Source organism: Macrobrachium nipponense, chromosome 7 (genome assembly GCF_015104395.2).
Source record: "Macrobrachium nipponense isolate FS-2020 chromosome 7, ASM1510439v2, whole genome shotgun sequence".
NCBI classification, from domain to species: domain Eukaryota; kingdom Metazoa; phylum Arthropoda; class Malacostraca; order Decapoda; family Palaemonidae; genus Macrobrachium; species Macrobrachium nipponense.
This window is the reverse complement of record NC_061109.1, coordinates 101,282,246-101,304,955: the sequence shown is the minus strand read 5'-3', so window position 1 is coordinate 101,304,955 and position 22,710 is coordinate 101,282,246. Positions and strand designations below refer to the sequence as shown.

At 43.4% G+C, this 22,710-nt stretch overlaps 2 protein-coding genes across 3 annotated transcripts in view; one reads left to right on the top strand and one right to left on the bottom strand.

Moving 5' to 3' along the window:
* Positions 1 to 630, bottom strand: part of LOC135217366 (zinc transporter ZIP9-like) — a 59,796-nt gene extending 59,166 nt beyond the window's left edge. For both annotated transcript variants that reach the window (XM_064253210.1, XM_064253209.1), the window contains exon 1: positions 373 to 630. In XM_064253210.1, the coding sequence (XP_064109280.1) occupies positions 373 to 468 (96 nt within the window). In that variant the 5' untranslated portion in view covers positions 469 to 630. The remainder of the gene's footprint in view (positions 1 to 372) is intronic.
* Positions 631 to 9,918: 9,288 nt separating this feature from the next.
* Positions 9,919 to 22,710, top strand: part of LOC135217083 (TBC1 domain family member 16-like) — a gene marked incomplete in the record, with an annotated part of 154,700 nt that continues 141,908 nt past the window's right edge. The window contains 1 exon segment of the mRNA XM_064252770.1: positions 9,919 to 10,051.

The following is a 22,710-nucleotide window of genomic DNA, read 5'->3' as shown; positions in this document are numbered from 1 at the left end:
ACAAAGGGAGTCACTGAAAGTAAAGTTTTGCTTGCCCGATGCTGGTGATGATTTATAGGTTTACTGTTATAGGTGTTATAGGTACCAGACTTTCTCCCAGTTTCCCAATAATTCACTTGTACAGTCCTGGGGCAACGAAGGGTACACGCCAGGGCAAAAGTTCAGAAAAGCTCAATATGGAAGATTGGGTATACCTACCTTATGGTACATGCCTCATTGAAAAAGCGAACAATTTGAATGAATGAAAACTGCTACATTAGCCTAACCTAGGTTTAACTTTGTACGAAATAAGTGGCTGATAATATAATTATGCATAATCAATGACATGGGTTGTCACATGCGATACTCGAGCATTAATATTAATGGACTTGCCTCTGACATCGTCATCACAAGTGGAATAGACCCAGCAATGTAACATCCACCTAACATTGCTATCGACAAGAGCGATAATACCATAATGGGCTCCATTTTCGGCTCAGTTTCCTTACGGTGACGTTATAAACTTAAATCTTTCACTTCCATAAAGCTCATCAGCTACGATCCCGGTTAGAACACTGAAAATGAGAGACGGCTCTCGAACGCTCACTGGACCCTCCAAACGCGGAAGGATAACAACAACATCAACAGAGGCACAGGTGACATTTGTGCTCACAAAATTTCGGCTGCTGAAGACAAAGTAATGTTTCTCCTTCTCATACTATCAATCTTTACAAACCAACCCCTTTCCCTATATATTATCTCAGGTAAAATGGAAAAAATCAAATTACAAAGATCGTGAATAGACGTAAACAGCTGAATTATGGCTGGAAACTCAATGCAGAGAAGTTTCTCTGCATATGATATTTAAAATGCATACAAAAGGCCTACCAGCAGTATGTCAAAGCCCTCTACAATACACGTGGTGTACCTACTTGACACAAAGTAAAATGATTTTATGGGGAATGTTGTTCCGTTCTGGTGCTACAGTTCCTATAGGGCGGAGAATGCGTAAAAAGAGGGTATTTCTTAAGCGAGTCTTAGCCTTACACAAAAGTGCTTACGTTGCACCTCCTGTTGATTTTTTTTTTCTTAGAGAGAAAGAGAGAGAAACGAAGTTTATTTTGCCTCATATCGGCTCCAAAATGGTTTCAAGAACTATAACACCTGCTTAATTTGCTTTCTCTCTCTCTCTCTCTCTCTCTCTCTCTCTCTCTCTCTCTCTCAGGGGATGGCCTAAGAGATGAAACTCCAAACTCAGCCACTTACTTTCACACTTTTGAACAGAGAGAGATTAAAAATCATGTGTTGTAGTATTAGGCACAAGATTACTTGTTTTGATATTTATTTTAACAATAGTAAAGTCCAATTCTTTACAATTTATTTAAAAGGCAAAATTAAAACAAAAACAAATAATTAATGAAATTACAAACTAAACTAGAAATTAAGATAAATAAGAGACGGAAAGTGATAATAAAAGTCCGGAGATGAAACCTTTGCAAACAGCATCTACAGAGAGCTTAAATAGATATTATGTGTATCTCCCCACACAAAGTAAAAATGGAATTCTCTTAAATCGATAAAAAAGCGGAAAATTCAAGACAATTCTTTTATGATGAAGATCAACAGCGCAGAAAAATAAGAGAGCAAAGATACAAAAATATTAATGACTATATTAAACTTGTTCTAAGCAAGTACAAACATTCACTCAGACTACATACCATCTAATAATGGATTAAATACAGGCAAACATATATATTGTAGAGCAGCATGACTAGAATAACAGCTAAAGAACAGCTATTTACCTCCGTCTGCTGATCACATTATTTAAATTTTCGCCTTTAACTTCTCCTACAACAAAGTAACATCCAACAACACCAGGCAATAAAAGAGACAGGTTAACGTTCCCTTTCACTGTGATATATATATATATATATATATATATATATATATATATCTATATATATATATATATATATATATATATATATATATATATATATGCGTAAGGTATTTGTATACACAGAAAACCAGGCATTTCCTCCTGTATGCAGCGCTCTGTGTAAAGCATCTGTATATTTCTTTATAATGCCTGAGAAAATGTCAGTGGTGTTCAAAATTGTTGTTAAGCCATTGTGTTTTGTCATGTGCAACAAAATTGTCCTCCGTACACGGTCATTGCTGACACATAAATTAATGATGACCATGCCCGTATTCACGTCAGCAACGATTACATTTTTTTTTTTATTAAATTCCTTTAGTCTGCTTGTGTTGAATGATCTAAAATGGAAACTTTGAACATTGATTTACTGTAAATATAGTGCAGAAATATGTATTGACAGAATAAATAAATCTAAATTAATTATCGCTCTCTCTTGCTGGTCCCATTTAGGTTAGGATTTAACCGGATTTCTCTTAAAGCTGCTGACAGCTTTGCATTCAGTCTTACGTTGAAACCACTAAACGTTTAGGAGAACTAAAAAATCACATTATTTTTTATTAAAGAAGGTTATAATATTTTTTAAGGATAAATGAAAGGCCAAAGAATGTTTATGAAAAGAATGAAAGTTCGTGAATCATAGCGGACGTGATATTAATTATCGAGTTCCTCTTTGGTGCATTGTTGTGTTCATCTGGTTTCATGAATTGCGTCACGCCACGATAATTGCGAAAAACATCTGGTACTGTCCCGATGTAGGTACTTTTATTATTATTATTATTATTATTATTATTATTATTATTATTATTATTATTATTATTATTATTATTATTATTATTATTATTATTATTATATGCAATACTGTAATGGGCTCCATTACAGTTACATAATTAATTTTTATAAGATTCTGTATATAGGTCATTTTATCATTTTTCTGTTATTATTGCCTTTACTACATTGCGTTGCTCCTTTTGTTTTTCTGGGTAATTTTTTCCATCCAATGGAATACGTCTATGAACATTTGTTTGTACACTTTGTCTCCGAAAAAAGTTTTATTATTAGTTTGTCATGCGATATTGGGTAAAGGAACTTTCATTTGAATGTCCTAGGTTCATTATGTTACAATAAATTGGAACATTTGTTCTTGCAGGTAAGCAATTGAGCGTTTATACCTGGGCTTTGGTATAACTATTCATTCACTTTTGTTCAAAAGTGAATGAATAGTTATGGAAGTAATGACGCATACTGAATCAATTCGTAATGACGCATACTGAATCAATTCGTAGACTCCTAGACCGAGTTCTCAATGTTGCATTTTTACCACTGTGATTACTGGTATGTCCATGATTACGTTTCCAACATTTTGCAGTACGTATTAGGTTCTCCCTATCTTTATTTATTTATGACTTCGGTTCTAAGACTTTTGGCGTTTTGGTATACTAAAATTTACCGCATAAATAAAGAGACAGTGAAATGCAATACATTAACAATTTTCTGTGATTTAATGATCAGTGACAACTATTCGCTTCATTTGTTGTTGTTATATGCAATAACGTATTAGCTAACTTGGCCGCGGGTTGCGGAGCCAGACTTAACCAGTCAGGTTATTGCCGGTCTCAAGCCCGGATAAATAATGAGGATAGGAGTCAGGAAGGGCATCTGTAGGAAATTCCCCGTGCATTTCTTTTCAAAATATTTCTGTCTTAACATACTTTCATATGATCTAATTCTTACTATTGAGTATGTTAACATTAGTATTGCTGATTTAATTTCTTTTAATGTGAATTGCCTTCTGTCATGGGACCGACAGACGAGAGCTGTTATTTGTATTTGTTTGTGTGAAATACAAAATGTATCTGCATGTTTATGAGTTTTGTATAAGATATGTCTCATTGCATATAATATGGGTAAAGGAAACCACACCGATTCGAGAATGACACTCTAGAGTTATTTTGTTTTATTTTTCTATGATACTGATTAAATCATTTCTGTATTAACTAGTGAAGAAATGAAAAGGAAGCTTGTGGGGACTTCATGGTCAGAGAGCTGAGTGACGCTCGACGATTGTCACTTTGCCGCCATCCGAAATTTTTGCGCATGTATTTGCAAAATTGCGTGCGCTATATGGCCATGGCATCACTCAAAAGTGGAATTGTCACACACCACTAGTTAGTTCACTACATTTAACAAATATGTTGAAATTCCTTAATATTATGTTTTAAATTTATTTTTGATAACGAACTTGAGAATTAGCTTTAAGTTCTTTATGTTAATGCGAACTTTCTGAGTTCTGTAAATAGAAACGCGGTTCATTTGCTTATCTAAGTATCATCAAGCAATGATCACTGTCAACTGAGATAGGCAGAAATCTAGATAAGCAATTTGTTTACAACATGATAACATAATATTATGCATTATAATTATATATTCTGTATTTGAACTGATAGTATGACTGGTCTCCTTTTCCCCAATAAAACCCGAATACAGAGTGGAACGAACAGTTTCTTAGCTCTTTCTTTTCTTTCTTTTTGCGTTGATCTGTTTTCTGGTATAGTGTTGTAATGTCTGTATTGCTTCCCATTTTCATCACTGTGAAGCCAATGAACAGATAATTTTAAAGATATATGAATGATGTACTTCAGTAAACTTAATGCTAAAATATGTAGTGAAACAAACATGAAATTTTTAATATGAAATATATTCTTTCATTCCTTACATGACATTGCAGTGCATCCATCATTTATCGTCTTGTGTTTCCTACAGTATCGTAACATAAATGTCATGGATACCAATGCTGCCAAAAAATGATAGGTATGGCTATTGTGAGGTCGCAATAAGACAGAGCTGAGTACTAATCGATCTATTACTGTTGTTTTAGACTTATATGGCCTTATGCCAGCACAGGCTCTTGCTCCTAGAGCAGCCCGTAATTGTTTTATTATGCTTTTTTAGATTAAGCTGGCCTTACGCCAGCACGGGCTCTTGTTCGTTGTTGTTGTTTTTGATTAAGCTGACCTTGTGTCAGCACGGGCTCTTGCTCACAGAGCAGCCCGTAATACTCTTGCTGTTGTTGTTTAAGATTAAGCTGGCCTTGTGCCAGCACGGGGTCTTGCTCGTAGTGCAGCCCGTATGGCTCTTGCTCGTTGTTGTCGTTTATGATTAAGCTGACCTTGTGTCAGCACGGGGTATACATAGCAGTAAGCGGACGGAAACGGAGTGTCCGACCCCCGAGTCTCGCGACCCGCGCACAGACAGAGGAGAATTTGTGTTTCTTAATAGTTAATAAAATGACAATAGCAAAAGACATGATGGGCATACATTGATGAATTATGTATCGGCGGAAATGCCAGGAAATTTTCAAATACAAAATGAATATATAATATATATTCTATATATATATATATATATATATATATTATAATATATATATATATAGATATATATATATATATATATATATACATGTGATTCTTGCTGCTTTGCTAGATGAGATACATGAACGTGATTAATGGGGTAAAGATGGTCTTTACACTATCAATATGAAAATAGCAAGCAAAAGATTAAGTATATTAAAACGAGGGGGGGATTCGCACAGACATGTAGCTTCCCCCAACTCAACTTTACGCATTCCTTACTTCTAGCGGAATCTCTGGGTTTCGCTTGCTGTTATTTCGGGCCATATTGGAATGACACTTGAGTGTATGTCTTGCATTCTATTTCAATGAATGAGCCATGGATTAGGTAATGACTGATCTATGGCCATCCGAAAAAGGAGGTAACTTCTCTATATGGGTACGGGCAGCTGCACTTGTCAGTATTGTAAAGGCTGGTATGGGCGAATAAACATTGCTACTTTGGTTGGTTTGATTGTCTTTGAATTGTAACCAATTTTTGAGTCTGATGTGCAGTCCAGGTTTATTGGTGTTTGACTGACTGATATATTTCAGGTGGTCAACCATCAAAGTACACAATACTGGTTTCACATTTTTTTTCCTTTTTGTTCATTTTTTTCTAACAGTAGACTGATTTTGTCGTATGTTCGTTTTAAGATGTTTAAAAATATCTGCTGGTGCACTACTGTTTCAATGATTTTTAAAATTTTATACCAAGGACAAGATATTGGCCGATATGACTCAAAAATATAATTTCTATTATTGACAGTTTGTTTTACACACGCCATTTTCTCAGCTTCTGGGCAGCAATTCTTCTCTGAGTTCTTGTTCAACATTTTATTAAAAGGAAAAAGTTGTGTCAATGTCCGTTAAAGGAAATAGTCCAAATATCACGGTTGGCTTGATGTATTTCTTGTAGGTTTCCTTACATTCAAACATCCAGAAACTTCTTAGTTTTGTTGTTGGAGTTCTGAGAGAAAGACATTGATATCAGTTTCGTCTGATTTGAGTTTAATTTTTATATTTCATACGTTTTTCATTGGAGAAATTTGCAAATTAATTAGTTAGCTTATGGTTCTATCACTGTTCGATGACCCATACATATTTGGTTGGGAACTGTGCGATGCAAGGACGGTGAAAACTGGAGATTTGTGGAATGCAAACGAAGGAAAGATGTGAGCTTGAGAATTTCCCGGAGGGCTTTTACGTCACGGGGCCTTGGAGGCAATGATGATCATCATCATCGATCCACGTAAGGGAAAGTCTCCACTTGTAATAGCTTGTCGTATTTCACCATCAAATGTAATGAGGGTGGTCTGATACAGTATTTCAGTGATCATTAGTCTATATATATTCACTTTTTTCATATCTATATCATTTCATCTACCTTGCTTCCTAGATGCTTTGGCAGAATACTACGACTTCCCCGCTGGCTATAGTCCTTACCCTTGTGTATGATAAAATTCATGTATAGTCGGTATCATTTTCATATATTTTTTTAATCTATCCTTTTTTCAGTTGCAATGCATCGACCAGATTATATCCCTTGATTTCGTAGTTCAATTATTTTGTTTCCTACCGCCTACATTTTCAAAAAGCCGCGATTAAATTTAAAGCCGTTCCTCACTATCCGTTCTACTACGTATCATTCTTACTGGTTTGACTTGGGTTCTGTGATGTCTGGACTTTGCAAAGTATATGATTCGTCTAATTTATCACGTTTTGGACCTACAATTTCTCCTTATCTTATTTTAGGCATTTATAACCACATAATAAATAGCACCTATTGTGGACATAGCAACAATTCCTCAGTATGTAAAGAGTGTTATCACCTATACTCCAATGTTCTATCACCTAAACTCCAATGTTCCTTCCTGTCTTTATGAGCATCTGATGGTGATATGTTTTAGTTTCTAAGTAACCTTTTGATATAATTTCCCTTATTTGCCAGACGCTGTTGCCTCTGTTTTTTTTCTTCTTCTTTTCTGTTTATGCATTCTGTTTCACTGCTACCTGGTATTTGCCTTTATGATCTTTGGAGTTTCTTCATTTCTTTTCATCATTGCAGTCCCCATTGCTGGAATTTATCTGACGTTTTTTTTTTTTTTTCGATTTGTAATAAACATTCCAGGCTTACGCTTCAATCCCATACTTGCTTTGCATATTTTGTCGGAATTTCACAAAACATTGGTCACTGTTGTTCTTGTCTTTATCAGGTGTTTATTGAATTGACTGGATTAAAAAAAATAGTAATATTAAATAAAACCGTATATCTGTCTCATCACTGCAAGTTACTCAACTTGAGACGACTCGTATGACTGAATGGTGGTTTTACCATAAATTACCATTTCCTGGTGAGCGAGTCGATGACCGAAGAGCGCTGACATTCTCGTTCGGCAATGCCTCTCACTTTCCCGATACGTGATGTGTAAACCCTACAGTGGAATCGATGTCGTACAATAGTACTTTTCCTTGATTTCGAAAACTTTATATATGCAGTAAAAGGGAAAAATTAATTTCACCGAAACCTAGTAGGTTTTATTACTAATACGCATAATACATTTATAAATATTATTAGTGCAAATATTGTTCTCCGGACTAGAGTTCAATTAAATTCTGATTTCTCTCCAGTTAATGGTTCACTTATTCTGATCCTTAATCTTCCTCAGAATTTGACATTTGGCACGACAGTGCCACCCCATACACGCCTGCAAAACATTTAATAAGTAAGTCCCGTTCACAAAAACCACTAAACTAAATCCTCGTTTTTTTTTTTCTAGTGCACCTGGGTCAAGAGGTTTCCATTTACCAACAGACTAATTTTGTTAATTCTAAAATCAAAGAACACTACAATTTTGTTGAAACTTGGGATATATACAAGAGTGAAATTCCATAAACATTTGCGTGTGGTGTTATTCATATTTCTCATACACGGTTGCTATAAAAAATGAGTTTAACTTACTTAAGACGGAATTGACAAAAGCGACAACGACAAGCCTCGAACTTCGGGATGTTATGAAGTATCCCAAAGCTCTGTTCAAAAAGTCCCTTCCCTCTGCAAACTCGTGTAGGTGCCAGTTGTGAGAGGCTGGCCTCTGACCTTCTGACTGGAAGTCAGATGTGGATATTATCACCCAAGTAGCCACACAAGTATCTGTATATTCGTACACATTACGTTTAGGATAATGCTAATTATTATTTATTATTATATAATGATGATGACGTTAATTACCATGGTTTCGATTTCTTTGAGAGATCCCGCCTTCGATACAGATCGCACTGCAGGACTCTTTCACCAACGAGTATTTTTCACGTACACATTTGTATGTAACGTGTCAAAACTTAATATTGCAACACTCAAAAAGAAAACAATTTCTAATATTGTCTTAACAGTCCACTGAATCTTTATTATATTTTCTTCTAAAGCAATTACACTTCAGTTAACGTCACAAGGCACATTTGCTATTATAATATTCGCATGACCAAGCTTTTATTATCTTCACTTTTATCAGATCTACAAATGAGCGAAATCAGCATTCCCCTTTTGCTAGTGTAATTCCATTGAGACTCATACATTTATACATTTTATTTAGAATTCTCAGTAAATAATAATCTTCTTAATTATTTCAGGTAGATTTGATATCTTAAATCCCTCTGAGAGACGATTTGTTCATAATTATTTTCTCTGTATATCTCTCAGTTCTCAATTCTCTTTTCATTAAACAAAACAATACTTTTGCTGTATTTGATCGAAAAAAGAACATATGCCACTGTCCTTTTCCAACTTCATACGCAAAGATTCGTATACCTATTGCCCTTTTAGGATGAACCAAGCTAAGTCTGCTAATTTAGACGATTTTGGAGTTTTTGACTGAGGTTGCTGTTCTTGTTAGACTGGTAGCTGAAATGAGTACCGCAGCTATTGTTTAATTTCAAGATGTAAATATAAAATAGAGCTGTCATTCTTACACTTACAAGAAACAAGCCAATGTCAGAAAGGCCGTCAACCTGTTCGTCGTCTATAATCACACGGTTTACACCTGTGCAATTCCAATTTATGGCCATGGCCCCCGAAACAGCGTTTCTTTCTCACATCCGCAAGAGCGGTTATTGTCAGAGAAAAGAGGCTAAGCATCCCATCTTTTCAAAATATAAGCTCACATAATTTCAGTTTCTAATACACTGAAACTCTTGTGAGGCCCACACAGAGTTAGCTATTTTGCTATATAACTGACATTTGCAAGAAAATGAATGTTTATGTTTGTACATAGACGATTGGCATAGAATCATAAAAACCTGAGACTTAATTATTTGGTCAAGATTTGCCTTATGGCCCTTCTCTATATCTTGCAGTTCGGTGATCACTATTGCAAAGCTGGAAAGTATAAAAGTATAATAAAATTGCTTTCCCATTCAATTTCAGTTTAGTTCGTTTATCTGGCCAGCACTGACTTCAGTGATCATTCTCATTAGCAAAACACACTTATTTTTTCCAGTATGTTATTCCTGCCACACGAAAAATGTATCTAGGTATGACGAAAAGAAAACTAACCAGACAAATATTTGGTAAACTCGACACCTAACGAGGGTGTTGTACCATAATGTTTTGTTGTGACGTAAGAGCGAGCTGTACGACGTCACAGACGTCTGCTAGTTGGCAGCTGATGACAGCAGCTGTCATCCTGCCTGTAGTGTGAAAGTTTCAAATTCTACAATTTTACACCTCTTGATAAGTGCACTTTGTGTAAGTGTTTGATATATAACGGCACAGTTGATGTTCTAATTTGTTTTGTGTTCGTCAGGTTTCTTTGGTAACTATTGATTAGGCAACCTCGTCCTAACCTGTGTTTTGTGGGTGGCTACCTATGCTACCTAGGTTAAAGGTTGGGAGAATTCTCGTTGTTAAGAAGGTTCGCAAGACTGGCCTGTCATTTTTGTAGTTTCCAATACTGCTTGCCAAACCGATTTATTTTAATTATGAAAAATGGGAGCCAGAAATACCAATAGGCTGTGTTGGGTAGCAGAAACAAACATGGTAAACAAATAGGGCTAAGCTTTCATAGGGGGGCAGTGCCGTCATTGCACCTCACGCAGTGCATTGCAGGCAGTACTTGAGGTTCTATGGAGTGCCCCTTGCCCCTAGTTGCAACCTCTCTCATTCTTATCACTGTGCCTCTATTCATATCTTGCTTCCATCTTTCCACTCTTACCTAATAGTTTCTTTATGCAACTACGAGGTTTTTCCTCTTGTTAAACCTTAAATGAAGTGGATATTGTCACCGTGCGATGAAAATGATTTCAACACTTATTCTCACCACACACTGAGTGAGATGGATGGTAGGAGAGAGACGTATGGTTGGTTGTTGGGTAGGGAGCCGATGATGGTTCCCCTACCAGGACTGACTGGCCAGCTGCACCCACGGTCTAGGTAGCCTATATTACATATTTCCTAGACCACTGTTTCTTTCACTTACTCAATTCGCACGTGTCGCTGAGGTTTTGCTTAGACTAAAAAATCATCTTTATCATATACTAGTCGGTAGATGTGATGGTGGTATGTTATGATGTATAAGATATGCACATATATTTATTATATAAAAAAAGGCTTTGGACGTTAAGCTCTGAGCCAAATGTAAATGGAGTAGCCTACTACAAGCTTTTGTTAAAGGATTAGAATGAATCTATATGATTACCTATAACAGCACTGGAGGCTGGTACAACAGTGTACTTTTAAATCCCTGGAAAAATTAATATGCACATTTTTTTATGCTAAATGGCCATTTAAGTTATAAATATCTGCCACAGATGCCTTGACCACACACGGTTTTGTCCTTTCCCATGATGCATCTGGAGCCAATTGAGCAAAAGGTGGTAATAGGTATACATGGGCACCCGCAAAAGGGCATTTACCCACCTCCTGAAATCCTGAAAAAGATTTGTATATATATATATTACATTTTTTACATTTAACTGCATCACTTTGTTTTCCTTCCATTTTACTATATATTCTATCAGTTTTAGTAAATTAAGGTAGCTATATGTATTGTTTGATATTTGTACAGTACCTATGTAACTGCATTTTTCTGTCAGAAATATTTGAATTCATCTGAACAGTATATGGAACTATTGAAAAAAATAAAAAAATCAATGTAATTGTATTTTTTCTTTATCGCATCTTTCTTCACTTAGATTATTGGCATCATATAGTATATATATATATATATATATATATACTATATATATATATATATATATATATATATATATATATATATATATATATACGTATATATATATATATATATATATATATATATATATATATATATATATATATATATAATGTGTGTGTGTGTATTTGTATGTATATAAAATATAGAATTTGCCCCCTCTTGGAAAATATGTTGCAGCGCCCATGACAACAAAGGTACAGCAACGCAAACGTCCTCAGTCTCCCTTACTCTCGCAGTACAGTCGGCTTCGGTTAGAGGTCTTTCCAGTCAGGGAGTAACACAAGTCCAACAAACTTTCATAATAGTAGTTCTGGGTTCTAACCCATGGCTTATGCATGAGTCCACTCTTCTGCAGCATAAGGTAGCTCAGAAGGCAGCTGCGGTATCTCAGGCACCACAAGTAACACCAAGTTCCGACCTACACGCTTCCGTTCCGCCCAGTCAAGAAGCAGCTTGATTGAGCGACATACAGCTGTCAGCTCCGACAATCTCCACTGCGGACCCTCCCAGAGTAGCCTCTACCCCTTTCATCCTTCCCTCCTCTTCCTCGATCCAGTCACAATCGGTTCCGCTCGCTCTTCCTTCAGCAAGACATAACATAGTAGGTTCTGTCCCTGATAGGATTCTTTTGTACGGTAACAAGGGGTTTTCACCTCAGGACTGTTTGGTCCCACCACCTCTTCTAGGGGGTGCTATTGCTCTGGATCTGGTGTGAGGTACTCTGTTTAATGCGGGAATGCAGCAGACAGGATTTAGTGGTAATCTGGCAGACGTTTCATTGTTGGATGGACTGCACTCTGTTCCTCCTCCTCCTCCTTCGGGTCTAGACCGTTCGGCGGCTGCAGAAGAGGGGTCGATTCCGGAACTTCAAGATATTCCACATGCATTGAACCAGTCATTAATTGAGGCATTCTATGCTACTAAACCAACTTCTGCACCTTTCTCATGCGGTATGGTCTGGTTCGACTGCGTCAGACAACTGTTGCAAGAGGCAGAAGGTAGATTAGCTGCGGCAGTAGCTTCCAATAGACAGGACATTTTGCTTCTCTCACTGCGTAAGGCGATCTATGCAGTCTGGGGTAACCCTGCAGCAGGGGTCAGGTTGCCGCTCAACGAATCGGTTGAGGCAATTCTATGTAGGTCTCCGGCAGCGTCTAGACTTGTAGGAATCTCGCTAAGAGAAGCAGGAGTGTTAGAGGCTGTCTTGTGTAACCAGACTGAGGTCCTCTCACACACTTTCTGGATATTATCAAGCCCAATGGAGTTTCTGAAGAATGACGGCTACGTTCCTTCAGAACTGGGGCTGTTAGACAGCTTGATAATGTCCGTCTTGATGGGTTTAGCGCATCAGGCGAATGTGCTAGCTTCCTCTACAACGTTTGTATGTAAGAAGAGGAGGAAGTTCTATCTTAGCCACCTTCCCTTCATTATCCGGACATACACAAGAGGGCATTACTTAGAGCTCCCATAGCCTTAGCAAATTTTCCATTTAAGGAGGAAGACGTATCCAATATGTGGCTTCCAATTCGGCAGTTGAATCACAACAGGCCATGATTAGGGTAGCAGCGCAAGGCTCCCGGTCACCTAGAGAAGCACGTAAGGCTTCCCCTTCGAAAAGAACATCTTCAAAGTCTCCCCCTAGAACACCTAAGAGGGTGCGCTTTGCGAACAGGGCAGGGTCAGGCTCTTCCTCACCTTTCGGAAAGCCTTCGTTGGCGCTAGGTTTTACCAAATAGGAGACATGTCCCTCGTCTGCACAGGTAGGAGGCTGTCTAGCCCCTTTCTGTTAGGTATGGAAGGAGTGGGGAGCAGAGGATTGGGTGGTGGAAGTTCTGAGGGTGGGGTATTGGATCCCCTTTCACTCCCCTCCTCCTCTATCACCTTCTCCTGTCAACCTTCCGAATTATTCCCAAACTTCCATCAGGAAAATAGCTCCAGCAAAGGAGATTCAGGAACTCTCGGAGAAGGGGGCAATAGAAACAGCCCCTCCCTCTCCAGGGTTTTACAGCAGAATCTTCGTTGCATCGAATGTTGGGGGCCAGTGGAGGCCAATTATAGATCTCTCGAACCTCAACAGTTTGGTAGTAACTGCGGGTTTTTACATGGAGGCCGTGCATTCGGTACTGCGACACCAGTCAGAAGGGGGGATTGGATGGTATTGGTGGACCTAAAGGACACGTATCTCCAGATTCTGACTCATCCGGACTCTCGGAGATATCTCAGGTTCATGTCTTCCATCGGCACTTTCCAGTTCAAAGTTCTCCCCTTCGGACTGACTACAGCGCCACAAGTATTTACGAGGATCTTGTCTCCAGTGTCGGCAATTATGCATCATCGGGGTTACAGAATGTTAAGATACCTAGATGAATGGCTGATTCTCACCTCCTCCCTGAGGAGATTTTAAGGGCGAGGGACTCCGGAAGTGGCCTGCGATGGTAGGTCTGTTTGTGACAAGACTAAACCATTGCCTTCCGATATATTTCTCACCAGTAGTGGATCCGATGTCGATAGGAACCGATGCAATGCTACATAGCTGGGACCACATGCAAATACATATATGCCTTTCCACATTTCGACCTCATCCATCAGGTAATCAAGAAACAGAGGGAGAGCATCAAGGTGCGTATAACACTGACAGCTCCCTGCTGGACACAACGCCCATGGTTTCTGGAACTTCTGGAACTCATTACGGACGTTCCCATGTTCCTTCCTAGCTACATGAAGACTGTCGAGCTAGCAGCGAGACAAACCTGACTACTTAAAGAGGTGACTAGACTGCTTTCTTTCAACTTGAGGAAGTCAATGCAGAAACTATACGAAGTCAGATGGACAGTATACAGGGGTTGGTGTCAGAAAGAGGGTCATTCTATATCTAGACCTTCAATTCCTAAGATAGCAGATTTCCTTTTATTCCTCAGGAAAGTCAAAGGACTTTCACACTCGGCGATAGCAGGCTACCGCTCGATGCTCAGTAATACTTTTGGATTTCGCCTCCCAGAGATCCCGACAAGCAGGTGTATGCATAACCTAATACGATCCTTTAAGATCGAACGACCAGTACTATTACCAAATCTGGCACCTCCGTGGGATCTGTCTGTAGTGCTTCATTTTCTACGTTCCCCAGAGTTTGAACCAATCCAGAATCTGACTTTAAGACAGTTAACTAAGAAGGCCCTTTTCCTCACAGCATTAGCAACAGCGAAGAGGGTGAGTGAGCCACAAGCAGTCTCTAGGCTCGTCTCGTACAAAGGAGACGATTTTTACTTATCCTTTCTACTGGAATTTGTGGCAAAGACAGAGTTGGAGGCAAACGCTCTCTCTAGGTCGTTCAGGGTTCTTACCTTGAAAGAGTTCGTCGACTGAGATCCAGAAGAGAAGCTGTTATGCCCGGTGCGAGCTCTATGAGTATTTCTGTCCCGGGTAGAGAAACTTCATCCTCGCCCGCAGACACTATTCATATCTCCTCGGAATCCTTCGCGACCGATCTCGAAGAATGCGATTAGCTTCTTCCTAAGGGAGGTAATCTCGCAGGGTCATGCAGGCTTGCATTCGGTAACATCAAACCCAGTACTACCGCGAGTGCATAGTATTCGGGGGATGGTCACATCATCTTCCTTTCTAAGGAACTACTCAGTGTGTTCCATTCTAGAGGCGGCCTCTTGGAAGTCCGTCTCAGTCTTTACTTCTTTCTATTTAAAAGATGTTCAGTTTGCTTCATCGGAAGGCTATTCTCTAAGCCCATGCATAGCGGCGAATTCTATTATCTAGGTTAGGCTGGTGAAGGTATAATACAATTAGGTTTAAGGTCTTTATGATACCAAGATTGGGAACTGCTTTGGGTCTCTAGATGCCTAGACAAAAGGGATACTAGAATAGGTTGAACATAGTCAGGTACATTAGTCGTCATAGTCATCCTACGAGAGTCCGAGGGGGTTCTCTCGTAGGCTAGGCCATCTTGTCGGCGTGGAGATCACATCGTAATCTGGTCGTAAATGCTTGGCAAACCAGAGGGTTACCGAGAGGGACTTTGGCTCTGCACGCTGCTTCTTGCACCTCCATACATGAGAGGCTATGAATAGCCACATGGGAGGCTCATCGTATTCCTTCACATTCCAGAGCTTTGGATGATCCATCTGGGAAGAAATAGACATAGACAGTACTGACACGACAGACGGTCGAAGTACTCTCTAACACAAACGTCTCTACACCGAAAGGAATAACAGATAAAGTGAGTGTAAGTTGGATAATGGTACTATTAGATAGATTGGTTAGAGTTACCATCTCTACGGTAGTGAAGAGGCGGGCAAGAGGATTGATCCCTCCTCCTCTAAGTGTAGTTAATTGGGCTAATTCAGGTGTTCAGGTGGTGTACGTATTGCGATATGAAGTTTTCAAAAGAAAACTAATTTGTTCCGACACATAATACAAACCCTCGGTCCTTTAACATAAGGAATGTACTTACGGCGTAGCTGGAATTACGGCTGTTGAATCTTGAACAAGGTGGCTAGGCAGTAACTACTGTGGGGCAGGCTAGCCTGCCCGGATGTAAACACTCCACTTTGCTTTCGGCCGTCTTCCGATGAAGACGTGTGTTTGTGAGCTCCGGCTGACTGGTCGTCGATATTTTTTCCCAGTTGGATCCTTTTGGTTTATTTTTGTTTTTTAAATAAATGTGTATACTATATGGTGTTTAATATCAATACTAAACAAAGGTTTGTCCTAGTTTTTCAATTAATATACAAACCCACTCTTTGTGATAACCTTTATAACCGCCCCTCTACTTGTGTTAAGAGTCGGCGGCAAAGGTATACCAACATATTATTTACATTCTTTCACCCTTTAACACTGGCTCAGACCTGCATGAGGACGAGATATGTATTTAACGTGAGGATGAGACATGTATTTAGTGATATTGATCCTGTAACGGGACATGTATTCATCCGGAAATTACGCATACGCTTGGGAATTACCGAGGGAGGTTCAAAGGTTTGTCCGTGTTTTGTTGTACCTAATGGTAATTTCTTTTCTCCTTATTCCTTTCATGTACTATCGGAAGAAGGTAGAAGGATGGGCGTGCGGTGTTGATGTTGGGGGATCTCCTCTCACTTTGGAGGGCGGTGCCCTTGGATGCGTAAGGAGTATCCTCATTACTTTAATATTTTTTCCTTATTTCACAGACTAGTGGTGATTGTGTTTTCAGCAGTATTGGTTGGATGCTCTTCGTATTAGTTATCCTAACCTTGGAATTGTACCTATGAATCGTAGCATGTTGCGTACCGATCCTCGAGTGTGTGTACTGATCCCCTGCTGATAACCATATTCATTACCACTACTACCCGGGAGTTATGTCACTGGAGGAACCTGTCACGCTGCCCTGTGAGGTTTTTCTACTCCTGATGGTAGAAGTCTGGCAGAATTCGGAGGATCCGAAAAGGAAGAGAGTTCGTCAAGTGTCATCATCCTCCTCTTCGAGATCATCATATCTTCATGCCTCCTCCCCTTCAACTTTTAGGCTTTGCCGTAAAGAGAAGGTGGTCTCCCCCCCACCCTAAGAAGTCTTGTCACAGGACTCCTAAGGGTCTGTCTCACTCCGGTGAGACAGGTGGGTCTTCCGCTGGTCCTCCCGTTCCTCCGGGAACGGGGCCCGTCTCTCCTTCCTTGGGGAGGAGGTAGACGGGGACCATGGAGTTACCAGCCACCGCTGGTATCTCCTCTCCCTGTTCCGGAGGTTCCACATCCGGACCGGAACCATCTCAGCCGCCTGCTTGCGAGTGTTACCGAGTGTACGGTCACTGTGCAGCCAGGGTCCGGACTGCTGAGTACGCTCACCGTGTCAGGACCCAGGCACGGAGCGGAAGATGGTAGGAGTCACTCGGGTGACTCTCGCCAGACTGGCGATCGCTCTCGCAGCGATCGTCCGGTACCCAGGGTTGAGGTGACGTCCATGCACCCAGAGATCGGTGGAAGCGGGCCATCCAGCCCTCTTTTAATTAATTTCTTTCTTTAACAATAGGAAGGTAAATAGCGGCAGCTGGAACAGTCGTAAGCTTCGAGCAAGGGAGTTCAGTAGTTAACTGCTTGTCCAACAGTGTGCGTGCAGCGTGACTGGGAGGTGAAGAATCACTTTTGCTTTCGGCCGTGTTGGGTGAGGACGTGTTCGCCATCGCTCTCTGCCCCCTTCATCGTCGTATGCTTTGGTTTGGTTGTGTATTTCTCCAACTTGGTTTGTTCAGTGCATAAAAGGAAATTGTAAGTACTTACTGTATTTTTCATTTTTTTCTTTTGTGCATTTAATAATGGATCACGGGTCAATGGAGCAATCCCCGTGGCCCCCCATCATCCGTAGAGTTGCCCTGGGGTGGAGGGCCGCAAGTGTGGGGTCTTCCTCTCATTCCCGGACATTGATCCACATATCCTTTGCGCTCGGTGCCGAGGGTGTGAGTGCTCTCGGGCCAAGTCATGCAGTGTTTGTATTAATTTTTCGGAGGTGCAGTGGGTGTTGTACGAGGGTAGGAAGAAACATAGGCCTGCCAAGGAGTCATCAGAAAGCTCTCCAACGACTCCTCTGGTTACGGACACCTCGTCTTCTTTCCTGCCCCCGGCTCAGCTCCCGCGTATAGCACCTTCCCCTTCGGGGGGGGGTGTCCGAGGTCCTTCTCTTCACCCGATCCGTTGAGCGTAGAGGAGGGCGCTCGTTACTCCGATGTACAATTGTATTCGGGGTCTTCCGTTCGCTCGGGGTGGGATTGGCCCCACCCCCGCGGGAGGGGGAACCCCTCCTAACTACCCGACTGTTGCTCCCTCAGGTGCTTCTGCTGCGGGGGACGACCTTGGACAGGTGTGGGTGTCGCTGGGACTACAGGGTGTGCCGAGTGTCCAGGGGCTGCTCTAGCATCTGGTGGGGGCCGTGCCGGTCACTCATGGAGTGGTGACCACCACTACTACTACCATTTCTACTCCAGGGTATGCCGCCCCTCCTCACTTGGTTTACACCCTGCATGTGGTGTTGGTAACGCCAACAGCCGCCGTGCAGGGCCCGATCGCTGCCGTGCCAAGGAGGGGCGTGCCTCCTCCTCCTGGGTTCTTCTCGCAGCCAGCCCCTGACTTCCGCTGCCCCAAGAGCTCGCCCCTGGACCTGCCACTGGTACCCAGGATGTCGCTAGCCGCTGCTCCGTCTCCTGGAGTACCTGACCGTCCTGCCGCTCCTGCTGTTCCTGCTGTTCCCACACCTGCCGACGTCGTTTCAGCCCGTGGTGTTGCTGCCCCAGCTGCTGGTCCTTCCGGACAGGTGCAGTCGGGCCCTGTTGCTTCGGCAACAGCAGCCCTGGCTACGCCCTGGATGGAGGACTTGATGGCTGTCCTGAGAGAGCTGACGAAGAAGAAGAGGAAGGTGTCGTCGTCATCTTCATCATCTTCTTTGTCTCCTGCTGCTGCCTCTGCCCCTTTGACTTCCAAGGCTTCCAAGCCGAGGAAGAAGAAGGCTGCCTCCTCCCCCCGTAAGAAGGCTCCTTCGGGAACTTCTAAGGGCCCATCACACTCCGGTGGGACGGGGGGTCCTTCCGCTGGTCCTCCTGCTCCTTCGGAAGCAGGGCCCGTCTCTCCTTCCGCAAGGAAGAAGAAGATGGGGACCAGAGGGGTACCGGCTAACACCGGTACTTCTACTTCCTCGCCTGGTGCTAGGGGCGCTTACCGATACACCAGGTTCCGGCTCGGCCTCTCGTTCGCGAGAGGTACCAAGTGTACGGTCGCCCTCGGGCGGCCATGCAGCCAAGGTCCAGACGCCCGAGTCCGCTCAGCGCCAGGACCGAGGCACAGAGCGGAAGGCTGGCGAGAGCCGCTCAGGTGACTCTCGCCAGGCCAGCGGCCGCTCTCGCAGCGACCGGCTGGATACTAGGGCTGACGTGATGGTCCCAGACCGGCCACGGGTTGAGGCTTGCAAGAGGTCCCCTCGATTGCAGGAACCAGCCTCGGCTGGTCCCAGCGGCTTGACGCGCCGCGAGGACACGCACCGCTCCCACCGCGACAGTAGTCTCTGCAGGTCCCCTGACCGCCGCTCCCACCGGGACCGGACGAATAGGGGGACCAGCAGCAGCTCCTCAGACGCACGGGAATGGGGGCGCTGTTCTTGGTCCAGGCGCTCGCTCTGGGCATGACCAGGCCTGCAGCTCGATCGCCACCATGGGTTGGCGATCGCCTGCAGCCCCCCAAGCACACCGGTTCTGCCATTGAGCGAGGGGGGAGCGTCAGGTCTTCCTCTCTTGTGCCTTCTACTTTCTCGGGCTTCACCGGGAAGGGCGAGGCAACAAGGAGTGATCGTGAGGGGTGCGCCCCTTACGATCCCACCACGATGCCATACGCACCAGGCACAGGCTTAGGATCGACCAGGGCGTATGCGCAAGTGGCAGGAGGAGACCGAGAGAGGTCTGTCGCTGTTCCTCCTGCTGAAGGAGGAGGGTCTCGGGAGTTGCTCTTGTTGGAGGGGCTTGACGGCCCTACTCCTCAAGATGCAGTCACTCCGGAGATCCAGAGGAACTTTGCAGAGGTCATTGCGCTGATTCGTCAGCACAACGACCTCCGGGAAGGATTGCCGCTCCCACCTTCTGAGCCCACGTCCCGGCTCGAGACGTTCTGGGGACCCAAGAAGGAACCCAGACCGACGGTGGGTCTGCCGTGATCCAAGCTGGCCGACTCAGTGCTGGACCAGGTGGACTCGCTCGTCTATGGAGAAGAGGGTTCGCTCAAGTCTGGCAGGTTGTCCAAGCTACTTCCTCCTCCTCTACTGCGACAGAGAAGGTTCTACGTGCCATCAGAGGATCCGATGCCGCCCAAACAGGTTAACCCGGAGCTAGCTAGGCTAACTCCGGGAGTGTCTCTGCAGCAGCTCCTGTCGGAGAACCTCTGGTTCTCACAGCAGGAGGCACTAGCCCTGGAATCCACCGCCATGGCGGCTTTCCAGGCAGTCTCCTGGCTGGACCTGTGGTCCCTCACAGTGTCCAAAGTCGCAGCCTCCTCCAGGGATATTTCTCCTGAAGGGGGCTCGGCTTTCAGGAGACTTTGCCAGTCTGGAGGTAGGGCCATCTCATACCTCGCCCATCAGACGGCAAACCTGTGGGCCAACCTGATACTTAGGCGTAGGGACGCAGTCCTTACCCGGGTGTCCAGGGCGGCCGGGCGTGAAGCGGCATTGGGACTTCGCAACGGACCTGTGCGGAGTTCCTCCTCTCTCTTCTCAGAAGAGATGGTGGATGCTGCGTTGGTAAGGCGGCACACTGATGACAGTGACCGCCCAGTACACCAGGCAGTTTCGAAGGCTTCTGAGCAGCCTCGATCAACTGCGGCCAAGCCTAAGAGTTTGGCTAGCGCTTCCTCGGCTGTTAAGACGGTTGCCCCGTCTAAGCCCCGTGGAAAGACTCTGCCTTCGACTTCTGCCGGGGAGGTCATCATCAGCCCCCCTCCCAGCCCTCCTTTCACCGAGGAAGGGGAGGGAAGAAGTTGAAGAGAGGCAGGAAACGCTAGGGACGGCGTTCCCCCTCACCTGCTGCCGGAAATGGGGGGGTGCCTGGCGAGCCATTGGGCAACATGGCAACGCTACGGTGCCAAGACCTGGATAGTAGATGTCCTTCAGGAGGGATATCTACTACCCTTCGAATCTCGGCCACCCCTCACCTCCAACCTGGTCCACCTTCAGACCTACGCTCCAGGAACATCAAAGGACGTAGCCCTTCGACAGGAAACCAAGACCATGCTGAGCAAAGGAGCTGTAGAGATCGTCAGGGATCAGTCACTGGGCTTCTACAGCCACCTTTTCCTGGTGGAAAAGTTTTCAGGGGGCTGGCGCTCGGTGATAGATCTCTCTCCCCTGAACCGGGGCACTTTGCTTCGGTCTGTCAACCGCCCCACAGGTGTTCACGCGAGTGTTCACGCTGGTGTCTGCTTGGGCCTACTCGTCCAGGATACGTCTTCTGAGGTACGGGACAGGGATCGACTTCTATAATTCTGCTGCGATCTGGGGATCGTGGTGAACTTCGAGAAGTCCGATCTCGAACCCAAGCAGAGGATGAAGTACCTGGGTATGCTGATCGACACGGTAGCAGGGCGAGTCTTCCCCGCAGACTCGCGGATCAGCAGGTTCAGGGAGGCAGCTGACCGGTTCCTGTCTCGGCAGGAACAGTCATCTCAGCAATGGCAAGTCGTGATCAGCCACCTGTCGTCACTCGAGAAGTTAGTCCCTCACGGGCGTCTTCACCTGCGGTCTCTTCAGTGGAGACTAAAGGAGAGTTGGTCACAGGCAGAGGATCCTCCGTACTTCCCCGTGTCCCTCACGGAGGAGGTGAGGCAGGACCTAGCCTGGTGGCTGGACGACAGGAACCTCTTAAGAGGAGTGCCCCCCCCCCCCCCACCCCCCGCCCGAGATGTTGCTGTTCTCAGACGCATCCACTGAGGGATGGGGCGCACACCTGGATATGATGTGTCGTACAATGCGAGTGGCATTTTTAGATTTATTTCAGAAGCAGGTCTTCTGAAAGTTATTTAACTTTTACAATGACATATTTGCTTTTATGGTGTTTTAATTGAATATACTTTTATTCTTTATTTATAATAAACGATATCGGCGTCAATGACTTTCGATGTCAGGATGCCAGAAAACTTCCAATCATTCATTCATTCATTCTCCCATATATCATTGTATGTCACTCAGGGTCTGAGTGGTTAGCTATCAACTTATCTAGCTTCTCAACGGGCTTCAGTCCCTCTCCAGAAGTCATTCCTTCTGGAGCTCGACTGGTAGGTAGGCCCCCAGCCAGTTTAGGATGTCTTGTACCTCCCTCCAAGTATGAGTCTATCCTATTTTTAAGACTGAAGGTTTGTTCGTGTATGAACAAATGACAAATTTTCTAAGACAATTTTTATTTTTCATTGCTACAAACTTGAGGTCTTAACATTATACTGCACATCTCTAGCAGCCCCTCTGTTTGTTAAGACATCCTGAGTTGGGAAATACTGACGCTGTGGCATAGGTGCGTGGTCTTTGGCCACTCTTCACCCGATATATGCACGCATTGCCAGATATCACAAGATTCCTTGCTTTCATCTTTTTTTTAACCGGATCCAGCTAGGCGCTAGAAATTATCCTATTGTTAAGACCTCAGTTGTTCCGATACGTAATACA